This window comes from Dipteris shenzhenensis, chromosome 1 (genome assembly GCF_047967505.1).
Source record: "Dipteris shenzhenensis isolate YYH24624 ecotype China chromosome 1, Dip_SZ_1.0, whole genome shotgun sequence".
NCBI lineage: Eukaryota > Viridiplantae > Streptophyta > Polypodiopsida > Gleicheniales > Dipteridaceae > Dipteris > Dipteris shenzhenensis.
In genome coordinates, this window is record NC_141596.1 from 28,887,541 (window position 1) to 28,901,966 (window position 14,426).

At 42.1% G+C, this 14,426-nt stretch overlaps 1 protein-coding gene across 1 annotated transcript in view; it reads right to left on the reverse strand.

Moving 5' to 3' along the window:
- LOC147905661 (NADP-dependent malic enzyme-like) overlaps nt 1-14,426 on the reverse strand; it is a 157,216-nt gene that overhangs the window by 736 nt on the left and 142,054 nt on the right. Inside the window, exons 13-16 of the mRNA XM_087373929.1 lie at nt 1,270-1,368; nt 873-962; nt 678-755; nt 128-202 (exon numbers count right to left, since the gene is read on the reverse strand). Coding sequence (XP_087230055.1) covers nt 128-202; nt 678-755; nt 873-962; nt 1,270-1,368 — 342 coding nt within the window. The remainder of the gene's footprint in view (nt 1-127; nt 203-677; nt 756-872; nt 963-1,269; nt 1,369-14,426) is intronic.

The window sequence follows — 14,426 nt, forward strand, 5'->3', positions numbered from 1 at the left end:
TAATTCAAACAATGTTCTAACATTAACACACAGCTGGTTGTAAGTTTCAGAATGTAAAAACTGGAACTTTAGAATATATGTATTCAAATCCCCTGTTCTCATAGCTAATGAGTCGTTTGCAAGGCACCTGGCCAGGAATGTATGTCTTTCCATTCAAATTCACTGGATCAAACGGGCTTCCACTGGCAAATATGGCTCGTCCCTGCTCATCAACAGTCTAGTGTGTCAATTCAGATTTACTGAACAGAACAAGACTTGTCCATGTAAAATTTCAAGGAAGGAAGGAATACAGGGATCTAGGATATTTACAAACTGTCAAAAGCTAGTGTAAATAATTGACAAATATTACAAAACCAGCCATGTTACAATGTTAAATTTTTTAACATATTCCACAGAGTTTCTGCGTGTAGAAGGTGTATGGTCTTCTCTCTTAGGAAAACCTTGGTTTGCTGTTGATACAGCAGGCTATTCACAATTTGAGCGATGCAAAGAATAGAGGCGGACTATCTGATGTTCATATAAGAAAAGTAGGTTAAGGCAAACAACAAAACTAGTATTTTCTGTATATAAGGCTGCACAGTAAAGAAACAGCAATGAATATTTAACACGAAGAGTTGCTTGAATTCAAAATATCCACTATAATGATGATAAGTTTTTCTTTGAAACGTTCAGTCCACCTGAGTCCATGTGTAAGCCTGCTCTGCTGTACATTCGGACTGTGATGTTGGATTTGAAAGGGCGAAAACAACAGGTTTCTGCTGATGCAAAAATCAAGTGGGAAATTTCGGTTTATAAGGCAGGTCATTTTAAAAACAATATGCTATAGACCCACGAAGTAGAATCCATGCCGTAAATTCTTCAATTGGATTTACCTCATTGAAAGATGCAAAAGTTTCAATGACATCTTTTGTGAATGTGCTTCCTTGCCCTGATGTTCCAATCAGGATTGTTGGTTTTAAGGCCTGCAAGACAAACAGTACTTACTGGTTAACTTACCAGGCTTCACAGTTAATAATCCATTTCCATTACCTATCCCTGCCTATCCCTGAATCCTGTTGAATACGATACTAGCAGCTAGTTTTGCACACTCCATAAAACCAGGAAAAGGAAAACAGCAATAGTGGCAGACAAAATATACACCCAGAGACTGAAATTCTGCTGCCATTCAAGATGATTCAACTGAGCTTGGAGCTATATACATCTTTTTCCCTAAATGCATCAGGCTTGAATTCGAGAGTTTCATGAAAGACGTTGGAGTGAGAAGCTGACCTTCACTGCAGATAGCAAGTCTTTGCACTCTTCATGCTCATGTGCAAAGTTCTTTTTGAAGTGTTGCAGCGCCTCCCACCTGGACTTTACTACAAGACCCTGATATTTTGAATTGAAATGCCAGAACAATTAGCTCAATTCTTAGTAGAGCGACATCAATTCTTAGCAGAGTGGGGAGGAAGATCAGTAAAGTTGAAGGCAGTATATCTGATGCTTTGTATGAGAAATGTAGTTATGCAAATACATATGTGTAGATTGAAACAAATATTTTAGATTACTGGAGCAATAATTCAAACAAGCTTGTGGCTCGAATAGACATTACCAAGGTTAAGAAACTTTGAAGTTCCTTTATTGCAAATAAAGACGTGGACGAGAGATTATTATATGTCTTTAAATCACTCATTAGAGACTTCAATATCAACTCATGTTGTATACTCATGAAATCAAGTGCACGGTTAGGCTCAAGCCTTCATGAGTAATGGATGGAGCACTTGCATTTTTCTTTGGTGCTGGATATTTTATTGGCATTAGGGTGCTACATGAGAGTTGGATTCCATCCTCTATAATCTAGAATATGGTTTGTGTACAAATTCTAGCGAGCCATGATTAGTGTGATCCCAAGTTTTTCCTTTAGAGAAAAAAACATTCTATTAATAAACTCATTAGTGACACAAACACCAAGGAAGATACAACTCCCCAATATAAAATTAATACAAGGATATCCACCTAGCTGGTCGCTCATGGGGGACTCCTTGTACAAAGGGCTGGAGAAAAATCCAGTCCGGTGGTTTAATAATGCCATATTGTACCACCATCTGTGAAATGAAGGAAAGGGCCTGGCTCCATATAATGATAAAAGCCTTCTCTCCTGTGCCTAGCAAAATCCGAGTCTCCCTGGAGTCTATCCCATTTGCCTCTGAGAGTATGGATGTATCTAGCCTAATGCTGGTCAGTCTCTCGAATGCAAAAATCGAGTCTAATTAACATTCTTAAAAGAACAATATCGGTTATATTTGGAGCTCATCCAATCACGACGAATTGTCTTTGCATGAATTGGCCTTTTGCTTAAATGGAATGTATTTTTCACTAATCATCCAAGAAATCATCAATATCTAGATCATCATGAACCCTATTTTATTCTCAACCATTTGATGATTTTCTTGTGCTTTCAAGATTCCATTTTGTGGTACTTTGACCTTCTTTTATTTGAAACTCAGATATAACTTTACAGTACATAACTTGGACATGACTTGGAAATGACTTGACAGTGCATGACTTGACAATATATGACTTGGACATGACTTGGCAATACATGACTTGTACAAAACCTCGACATGACTTGGATATGATGGGAGTAGTACATGACTGAGGAGTACCAAACCTCAACCTCGACCGACCAAAGTTGATTAGAGAGTGAAGTATTGGCGCACTGGACTGTAGCAATTAAGAGAGTGCACAGGTGCACATTCGGTACACTTGTTGGTGCACATGGGAAGCAATCCAAACAGTTAAGAGGTATAGGTGGTGCACCAACCCTCGCAACCAACTAGTGTCAAGAGCCAACCAACTAGAGTCAAGAGCGCATGAAATAGAGGAGTACACATGGAGCTCTAGCTTCACTGACTTAGAACAGGCTAGAGAGTTGCAGAAGCCAACAATTTCCCACGGCCACAAAGAGATATGCCAATCCTTAGCATGCAAAGCAGAAGTTTGGACATTTGAAAGTTCACTTGCAAACCAACAGCTATTTCATACAAGGGAAAAGCCTTCATGAGTTGCGAAAGATCAGTTTGTGTGTTCATGGAAGTGAAGAATGACTCATCAACATAAGCTTGCGCAATCATGGTCTTTCTTCTGTATATCTGTAGACCATGAAAGACATCCGTGGCCACAAGATGATCAATATAACAAAGCATCGGACGAGTAGCTATTGCATAAAGCAAAGCGCTAAGATGGCATCCCTGTCTCACTAAACGATATACAGTCCACTGATTAGAAATATCTCCTAATAAAATGCATGTAGCTTTGCTATCACTAAAGAGCCAATAGTAGATAACATGTTGCAGGAGCAAGAGTGCATCCTACTGGGTACACTTTGCATATTCTATCCCAACATAGGCATTTGCAATATTATCAGTGATGTGTCTACGAGGAATAAAGCCATATTGGGTAGGATGTAGAAGAAAACTTTTATTCTATCGACCACCATTTAGCAATCATCTTATAAATGATTGGCATGAGTTTCACAAAGATGTTTCTTGAGAATCAGCTTAACCAGCCCTTTCTTCAAAGCATTTGGCATTTGCTGATTTTACAAGGCACTATTAATTATTTGCAATAAAACATGCTTAAGGGCATCGCAATAAGCCAAAAAGAACTCCACTGTAAGACCATCCCAACCTGGGGACTTCCATTTACCACAAGACTCCAAAGCATCAAGAAGTTCCCTTTCTATAAAAGCTATCTCAAGCTGTAGAGCCTGATCAGGAGCAATAATGGGAGAAACATGCTGTAGTAACTTCGGTCTTGCCAACAAGACCTCTTGTGAAGAGGAATCCAGATTTCCAAACCGTCGGGCAAAATGATAAACACATGCTAGGGCAAGTGTGCCCGTGAAGAAGTCCAAAGCCCATCAGATGTCAAAACCAACAAATATTATGAGCCTGCTTTTTATTCTGTCAACTTTTGACTTTAGCATCTACAACCGCTTTTCTCAAGTCATGCAAATAATGCTTCCCATAATCACAAGTAACAGATTGCATGCGAGAAGCGAATTCCAAGCATAATCAAGATCAATTTGGCACTTTTCTCGAACCATAACGGAGCATGATCAGAATAAGGGAAGGCTTAATGTACCCACATTTGACGAGTAAGAGCATCATACTCGTGTGCATTTATCATGTACCAACGGTCTAGCCTGGCCTGATATGCACAACGAGCATTATGCTGAAAGATATATCCTGAAAGCATGGGTTTTAACACTGTCCAAAGACCTACAAGACCAAGCTGAGAGATCAAACATGACCAATGGTGACGTTCCAAAGCCAGCATGTGAGTATTACCTGAAGTATTTCCCCTTGAAGTGGTGCATTATTAAAGTCCCCACAAAGAAAAGCATGCTGCCTCCAAGGATATTTCTACATATCCTCCCAAATTAAAGCTCTTTGATGAGAAGACTGAGGAGCATAAACATATGCAAATTTAAGTATTTCATCCTGGATCAGACACTGAATGATGATCCAGCTGCATCCTTTATCATTTAAATCCACAATTGGATGAAGAGAATGCTTGACAAGAAAAGCAACACCTGAAAAAGAATTTTCTCCCGCATAGAAGATATCATAACCAGCATAAAGACCTGTCCTGCCTGCGTATATATGCTGATTGTGCTCTTGTAGAGCCACTATGCCAGGCTGCACGTCATTAACATATGCCCATACAAGCTTCCATTTCCGAGTGTCACACATACCATGTACATTGAAGGTCAAGCACTTCATTTGTTCAAACATATTTACAGATGTCTTATACAGCTATATAGACCGCAGAAAGAAAATATATGAAGTTTGCATGTCCACCTCAGGGTTTGGGCCTCGTCCATGAGGTGTCACAACAGCCCGATGGGAGGATAGCAAACCAGCCACTTCTTCTTTTGGGAACAAAGTATGGCTGGCTGTTTACAGCAGCCCAAGTAATCCCAATTCCTGAATTTTCTGTAGGAGTATGACCATTAAAAGAACCACTATTCCATGTTTGAGGAGGTAAAGGTCTCCTAGCCAAGACAATTTTCCTCGCAGTCTACCAATTTTTAGAGGGATTCTTTTCCTTAACTTTAGGCTGAGACATAGAAGGCACTGAGCCAAAGGCTTTCCCATTGTTCAAGACCCATTATTCAAGACTTGAGCCTTCCCCTTAACTGGTGCTGCATTTACAAGCTTATTGCCTTTATTTTTTATTCGAGAAGGCCCAAGGGCATCCTTATTCTATACTAGAGAAGGCATGGCATCCGGGGGCATTTTATACAAAACCAGAGAGACCCTGTGAAGCCCTATGCCCAAACTTCTTGCACTCAAAGCATGTTCCTGCAAAAAGACCCCATTTCAGCCTATAATAGGCACTTCCCATGGCCACATTATTAATTGTGACTGAGTAAGATTCTAGAGTGGGCGTATCCGTGTCTCAAAGAATGTGAAACCTGTTAGAAGTTCCATTTGGGCAAGGTGGACATACCACCTTTCCTAATGATGCTGCAATTTTTTGCAAAAGTGAAGCCAAGCATTGGGGAAAATCCACCACCTCCAACCAAACCAGGCAACAATGCATGATCACCAGTTGGTAATCTTGAGTAGGCAACCAGGGCAAAAACATGCACCATTTGCTGCCCATAAAGGGGTGGAGAATGCTCTAAGAGCATTTGTTTATGCTGCTCATCCGCCATGATAACTTCAAAAAAACCCTTAGCTGCATAATGCACCTTATGAACAAAACAACTTCCCAAAGCCCTTGTCAACCAATTGCCCACATCTTCTGTAATAGGCATATGACCCGGGAAGAAGATGATGATAGCATGCTTGGCATATTCCCGTACTGGGTCTACAATTTCATCAACCTCCATCGTAATTCCAACAGAGGGAGGAGCATCTTTCCAATCCTCTCTTGTGTCTTCAAAACCCTCGTACATAACATCAAAAACCAACTGTGTCTCTTGAGAGTTGTAGGCAGGGTCATCCTGACCCAAAGCCTGCTTTTTCTTCTTGTTTTGAACCAAACTTTCTTTGTTGAAGGTCTTTTCCAATTCATAACCCGCCACAGTAGGCAAAGCTGAAAGCGAAATTTGACCACAACAAAAGTCCACCACAAAGCTAAAGTAGATGGTGAGGGAGAACTGATTTTATGGCTATGCACATTAGAAATCAACCAACATTAGACGATAGAAAATCAACGTAATTACTGGGAATAAAAGGGTTAAAAAAGGAGAAAACAACAAAACCCCTAAAAAATGAAATTGGACGCAGAGAGGAAACGGGAGATAAAGAATGCAACGCTAAAGAAAAGGAAGACCAAAACGAAATATAGACACGTGTGAACACCCAGCACTCAAAGGAAAAATCTAAAGACGGAAAATAGAGCTGAAGGTAGATGACTAGAATAAACAAGAAAAGGCAAAATGAAAACTCTGAAAACAACATGTGAGGAGAGAGAGCAAACAGAGGCGAAATTGTAAACATAGAAAGCAACCTGCACACAACCCTAGAGGAGCCCAAAGATCCCTTGGAAAGTGAATCGGAGCAGTGATGAATTGGAAGGATGACGATAGGCAGCAACGACCTCTCAAAAGCTCAAATGAGGGCTTAGGAGGGGCATACGAACAGCTTGAGTGTTCCCAAAGGGTCCTCTTGGCCAGCAGCACACACATTCTTTCTTTTCTTTTTTTTGAAAACTTTGAATGCTTTATATTACAAGATGGCTATCCCAGAAAAAACTGGTAAGCCGAAAGATTACATCAAGAGAAAATCTCCATGTAGGACAAATATACATCCTGATCTATGCAGTGAGTTTGCTGACAATCGAAGAGTGATTGCCAGCAGCACACATGCACACAAATACACACACACACATTTTTTTAAATAGTGAAATCCATGTAACTTTATATTATAAAAAGACTTTCCAAAGCAGAGATCAGCCAATACACCAATACACATACACACACACACACACACATCAAAGACTGGGCAGCTCACAGGGATACGCAGCCCACTCCAGGATCATGTATGTCCATACCCTTTGTTACTAGTTTTCTCATGTTCAGCTCTACAGGTCTGTAATTTTGTTTCATTGTCTGAGTTATCTTATTCTGAGCTGGGTAAGTTTATCTAGCCCCTAGAACAGTTTGTTGTTGTTTTTCTTGTCAATCTGAATTATGTCTAGAACTCTCTAGACCTTGTATTTTGTACTTGCTTTTTTTCCCAAAGATCCTAACAAGTCTCCCATGGATTATAATACAAACATTTTATTTCATCTCTCTCTCTCTCTCTCTCTATTTCATATTTCATATTTTACATTTTGTATCTAGGCATTTTTGGTACTCTATTTCATTTCATTTTGTATCTAGGATTTTTGTAGCCATTTTTGGCATCTTAGCTGTATTATGATGAGGCCACCTAGTTGGCGCATCGTTGATGATGTATTTTCCTTTCGGATGATTTTGTGTCCCATAGGCCATGTATGGCCTTCCGTGGACCTTTAATAAAATTTCTTTCTTTCTTTCTCTCTCTCTCTCCATATGTGTGTGTGTGTTTTTGAAAAACTGAAAAAAAAGGGGGTGTGTACATTTGTGTGTGTGTGTGTGTGTTTGTGTGTGATTACCTTCCTTTGGCCTGATGCTTTTGACTGACAATAATCTTCCCAGTATTTGGTTGGTACAACCGATACCCTCTGCTCTCCTGGCTGTAGCCAATAAACATGCATTTGATTGCCTTATCATCAAGCTTATGTCTCAGCTGAGATGGTACATGGACATATGCAAGAGACCCAAAAACTCTCATGTGTGAAAGTGAAGGCTTCGTGCCTTTCCATGCTTCATAAGGTGTAACCATCTTCAATGTCCTTGTGGGTGATCTATTCAGCACATAGTTGGCACATATCACTGCATCAAGCCAAAATTTATTGGGCAAGGACTTGGCCTTAACCATGGCTCTGGCCATCTCCATAGTGGACCTGTTCTTCCTTTCAGAAACAGGATTATGCTGAGGAGTGTGAGTAGTGCATGAGTGAACAATGCCCCATGAAGACAAAAATGCATCAAACTCCTTTGACATATACTCCCTCCCCCATCTGTGTTGAGGGTGACAAGCTTCCTGATTCATTCTCAACCATATTCAGCCACCTCTGAAAGCATGTGAACACTTCAAATTTGACTTTTAAAGCATATACCTAGCAATATCTTGTGAAGTCATCAATTAGAGTCATGAAATATTTGTACCCTCCATTGGCATTTGTCCTCATTGGGCCACAGACATCACTGTGCACTAGCTGCAATTTCCTTTGTGAGAATTTTGGACAATCCTTTTGAAAAGGAAACCAATGCATCTTACCCGAAAGACAACCCTCACACACATGTTTGGAAACTGTGTGAGTTTGAGGTACATCATTTGCCATGCCCTGTGAATGTAACTTGGCAAGAGCTCTATAATTGAGATGACCCATCCTCTCATGCCAAAGATGAGTTTCAGCAAGCTGTGAATCTGAAATAGCAAATGCTTCAATAGAAAATGCAGTTGAGTGATGATCAAGGTGATAAAGCCCCTTTTGCACAGTGCTAGTGAGAACTATGGCATTGTCATCATGAAGATGATATACCAAGTGCATCTGTATCCATCAAATATCACTCTGAAACCTGAAGTGGCAATTGCTGAAATTGAAATCAAGTTGACTTCAATTCCACGCACAAAAAGGACATTTGTCAAAGTGACAGGATGGCTAGAAATGGATGTGAGCTGCACATCTCCAATTCCTTTTACAGCATAGGAAGCATTATTAGCACATGTGACAGTCCCCCCTCGAGGTGCATTAGCTAAGGAATGAAACAATTGTATGCAAGAGGTGACGTGCTTGGAAGCACCACTATCAAAATACCAAGACTGAGCATCATTAGCAGTAAATAATGCATCAACTTTGGAGGGATCAAAGGAGCAATGGACAGCCCATGCCCAATCATCCTGGAGAGCATGTGCATGTGAGGCATGCTGGCTCATGGGATTCAATTGCATGTGAGCCATTTACTGTCAATCCTGCTTTCTTTTTCTCCAAAGCAATGCGCTTCCTGCATTCTGAAATTTCATGCCCTAGCTTGCGACAATAGTTGCATCTTTTCTTCTTTGACTTATCTGCTGTATTTTGAGATACATTGGAGGAATTGCCGCTGTTAGGCACATATTTAGGCTTGCCCATAGGCTTGGAAACCTTGCCTTTTCCTGTCTGCTGTGAAGCAAATGCATGATCAGGAATAGTACCTTGCCGATTAGCACGACTTTGCCCTTCTTGCAAAAGCAAAGTGACTAATTGATCAAAGGAGTAGTGGTCTAAATTACCCATGGCCACTAGTCCAAGGGTTGTAGCAAACCCTTGATATGTATCTGGCAGCCCATTCAATGTGGTATTGACAAGCTGAGAATTTGGCACTACCTCATCAATATTGGCAAGTTGTTCCATGAGATCCTTGACCTTGGTCAAGTATGCATTCATAGAGTCACCTTCATTCATGCTGACTTCCTGCAATGCCTTCTTAAATATGCAACACGTGCCTCATTGTGAATCTGATAAAGAGAAGCCAATTTGTCCCAACCATCCTTTGCTGTCTTGCATGACCGGATGTGTGGAATAATGATTCTCTTGCATGATAAAGCAATACAATAATGTGCATTTGCATCTTTTGCATCCCATCTTGTTTGTTCCTGAGTTGGAGGAGCAGCAACAGGGGTGGTAGAGGATAAATCATCAAGAGGAGTCCCCTCTGCAGAGGGACCAGCATTAGGGGCAGCCACTGCAGCATTGGCTGGCCTCAGATCAATCCCAGAAACAATGTTAAAAAAATGTCTTGCAACAAGAATATGTTTCATGAGATAAGACACATCGGATAGTTGGTGCCATCCAACTTATCATCTTCATGAAGAATGCCAAATAAATCATGATTGTTGCCTGCCATTGCAAATAGGACAAGTCAAAAATGCACTGACAAAGTGACGCACAAGATAGCCTCGAGGCTTGCAACTGCAAAAAAATAGGACTTGCTGTCCAAATCTGGAAAAGCCCCAAATTAAGCTGTAATTTGCAAATGTGATCAAATGGCCTGCAATTTCTTGCCAAATTCACTGCAAATCTGAAAGTATCGTGCAATCTACATGCAATAGACCCAAAAGCCCCAATTTGTGGAGCAAAACTGAGCCAAAAATAGGGCAAATTCAAGAAAAGCCCCAAAATTTCTGCAAATCTGTAAGTACAAAACAGTACGGATGGAACTGTACGGGCAAATCTGACAGAACTGTACAGAAATCCATATGACTGTACAGATGGAAGTGTACGGCCAAATCTAACGGAACTGTATGGACGTTGAAATGCGAGCCTGTACGGATGGTACGGACTGACACGCAGTACGAAAATCTGTACGACGGTGCGGACTGACGCGCGTGTGTATAGACGAACTGACGCATTGTACGGACTGTATGCACAGCAAGTTGCGTCGGAGCTGTGCGGACGTCCGAGAGCAAAAGCTTGACGATGGAGCAGAAATGTGCAAGCTGGAGCTGGAAGCAGGAAGCCGGAGTAGGGAGCAGGTCCGGGAAGGAAGTGCTCTGATACCATTGTAGGCTCACAGAAGCAAAAGGATGCAAAAGAGTGGAGCAAGAAGTGGAAGCCATCACATCAACAACTAGAATGAAAATGAAAGTACAAGGTACTATAAAAGAGAATCTTAGGACCTAGTGTCCTAGTGGTACCACTAGTACTAGATGTCATAAGACACTAAAAGCACTAGGTGACCTAAGTGCCAATAACTAAAGCTACATGGCACATACCAGGGCCTAGAGGGCATCAATACGACCGGGAGAAGATGGCCTACACCTGCTATATTATATGTTATTTTCGGGCACTTACATGGTCGTATTCCTGGATGTCTCTTTTCTACTCGGTTAATCCATGATTGGCAGCACCTTCTGACTCATCTGCATTGGTTAGGCTGTCCTCCAAATCCTGGTAATGCCCTTCATCTGCAGAGCATCCATTGGAACTGTGTCTTTACTCCCCCTTTAGCTCACCTTCAGCCTCTAGAAAGGCTTATTTTCTGCATCGTTTGGGTATTTCTACAGTTGATAATCAAGGCTTCACACTCTCCTTTACTTAGGCCAAGAGACAATAATGTTTGGGATTGCATCATATGCATATTTGGCGCATTCTCACCACCATGTTACAACCTTTTCAACCTGTCCCTCACCTATTTACTACTCTTTCTCTGGTGGATTGGAAGTTTGAACAGGGCCTCCTGAGCTATTCTTCTTTCTAATTTCATGATATTCTTGCCATGAGAGCTTATCATATTTTGTTCCCATAGTAGGAGCGTGGCAATCATATTTGGCATCTTGACAAACCTCTTGCTTGGTGGAAGGTTTGTCTCATTCACATTAGGAACTGCAAACTTCCTCTTAGGCAAGGGTTTTCCATGTGGCATTGTTTGGTAGGGGTACTACCAGTGGGCTCTTTCTTGGCTGCTAGCACTGTAACCAACAAACACATTTCGAGCAAGCGAAATGCTTCGAAACGTTTCTCTGAAATGGGCGAAACACCATCGCATTGGGCAAAACGCCCTAGTACAGGTTGTCACCTGTGTCTTGACTCTTGTGAGAGTGCTCAATGTGTATATGTGTATTTGAGAGCTCTTTTTAGAGAGAGAGAGAGAGAAAGAAAGAAAGAAAGTGTATTATTGTCCACTAAAGGCCAAAATGGGCCCATGGCACATCAAGAACTCTGCATACAAGATAGCACAAAATCAACGTACCACAAAGAAGAGGCATCGTCGAATATCATCTAAGTGCTACGCAATACAATGCAAGTGAAAGTACATAATGTCAAATCTGAGCCTAAATACAAAGTAAACTAGGTGCAAGGAAACCGCCCCTGGGTGCAAAATGGGGGGATGAGTACAATATGCCAATGCAAAGATACAAGTCCAGGTGTCACGGAGTCTGAGAACCAAAATAATACTGGAAATCCTGTCCATCGACTCTGCCTCCTGCTATGAGAGTACAAAACTGAGCAAAGGTGAGGTGAGCGGCTGGTGGGGCGAGATCTCCATGAGTAAGTCTCCTCCGAAAAGCTGCCATCATCCTGGATCGTCTGGAGATGAAGCGGCGAGTACGTCCCCTATGTAACAAGATCCTGCGGCGTCTACAAACCATCTCATATGTACATCCACAGGGTGGAGGCATGTGTCCTGTGTGAGCTCTGACCTCCTCGTGCTCCTCCTGGTCTCTGTCCTCTGGTATAGCGTGTGCCTGAGCTCTATCAGGCTAGGCTCTATCACGCTTCGGTCTGTGCTGATGGTCTCTGAGGTAGTCTCGTCGAAGCATAGTGGCCTCCCTGACATAAAGAGCTAGGCAATGCTGATCCTCGTAGTCCATCACTCGTGAGAGAGGTCCAAAGCCATCCGTGAAGAGACAGTGGAATCTACCTCTGAGCTCATAATATAGCGGGCATCTGCAAATGAAGTGCTCCTCTGACTCCACCTCTCCCATGGTGCAACAAGGGCAGATCCTGGTCTCTCGGCCTGTCGCCGTCCATCCTCCATGCGTCGCATCCTACCAGCCTCTATCTCGAGCTGATGCGAAGAGACTCTAAGCTGGCCAAGGGCAATCATCAGTGAGTGGGACATGTGGATACCTGTATAGCCTGGTGGAATGACAAATCCATCCTCTTATATCCGAAGGAAGTGGTCACGAAATGTGGCCATCTTCGTCGGAAGCTGCGTGGGATAAATCCAAGTGCGATACGTATGAAGCTGCAGCAAGTCTGCTCTCGTGACCTGGCTAAGCTCGTGGCAAGTCAACTCGAGATGAGGGGCATCTATGCTGTATCGGAAGGGAGGTAGTCTATCCATGTCTAGTCCAAGAGATGTGAGCCACCTAGTGAGTCTGAAGTACCAGCAGTATCGGGCCCCAGATCGTGCCAACTCCATAGAAGATGCAAGTGCTAACCATGGCAACCGAGCTCTGCCTGCTGCTGAGTCTCCAAACTCCCTAACCCTGTGCAAATACATGACCGACTGAAACACTGCATCCAATGCAAGGGGAGTAGCTCCAAACTCTGCTAGCATGATCTCGTGCGGAACTGTAGCCTTGGCCCTAATGAGCCGAGAGAACATGATGATTTGTAACCTCTCTACTCGTCTCCAATCTGCAGCGCCGAGGTTTCCTGCCCAGAAAGGAGCTGCATACATCGCAGCTGGTCTCCCCAATGTATCAAAAAGCAAGGATTTCGCATCGGGATGCTGAAAGTGGGACTGAAAACACTGACGCTCAAGATGAGCCAACGAAGCATACCCTTTACTAATCCTATCTCGTGCTGCATATGTCATGGTGAAAACCGGTCCCCTGAGAGAGAGAGAGAGAGAGAGAGAGAATTTGGAGATAATTGTTTATGTTATATATATAATTCATATAAAATCCATTTTTAAAACCCATTTCTAGACAAAACGCCTGGCAAAATCTAGGAACAAGAAAGACAAAACGCCTGGCAAAATCTAGGAACGTTTCTTGTGACTATGGCTGCTAGGCATATCAATTCCTTGGTCTGCCCACCTTGTTCACATCCAAGGGAGACTGGACTTGTCTTGCTACCCATGATTTTCTTCCTAGACTGGCGACTTATCTTCATGCCCGTTTTCCCAGCGCGTTTTTTGGCAGGAGGTTCTACTTGTTCGAGAGACATGCCTCTACACCAGACTATGTTCAGTTCTTCAATTGATATTGTTGCTGGGCTTTATGGTCTTTGTATCATGCCCACAACATTCCTTTGTACAAGCATTCCTCACTCAATGTTTATCATTTCTTCTATTCCTCCCTGCATTAGTCCCTTTAAGATGCGCGATTATGTGGAGATCTTCCTCTAGCTCAGCTAGAAGTGTTCTATCATTGTTTTTAGTTTGAGTAGTAGCTGCTCCTCTTTGGAGCAGTTATGAATGTATATTTTTTCTTAATGTGATATTGCTTTTTACAAAATTAAGTGTGTGTGTGTGTGTGTGTGTCTCTATGTGTGTTCTCGTGAGTTCATTGATCTTCTTCGGTAGCGCCTGCGAGCGAGATTCCCAACTGTTCTTTTGGGAAGTCTTTCTGGCTCTTTGGTTTTCATCCACCCAGACTGGAGTTTCATCTTTTCTTTGTTTCGTGTTTGGTTTTTTTAAGCGTTCTCTATAGCAATCCTTCTTTGATTGCTTGCAGATGCGCTACATAGATCATGATGTATATCTAGCATACACTGAGATTTTCAGCTGATGTAATTTTGGCTGCCTCATTTTGACGTCGCTACTCTTGTAATATAATCAATCAAAAGTTTTCACTAAAAAAAGTGTGTGTGTGTGTGTGTGTGTAGAGAGAGAGAGAGAGAGAGAGAGA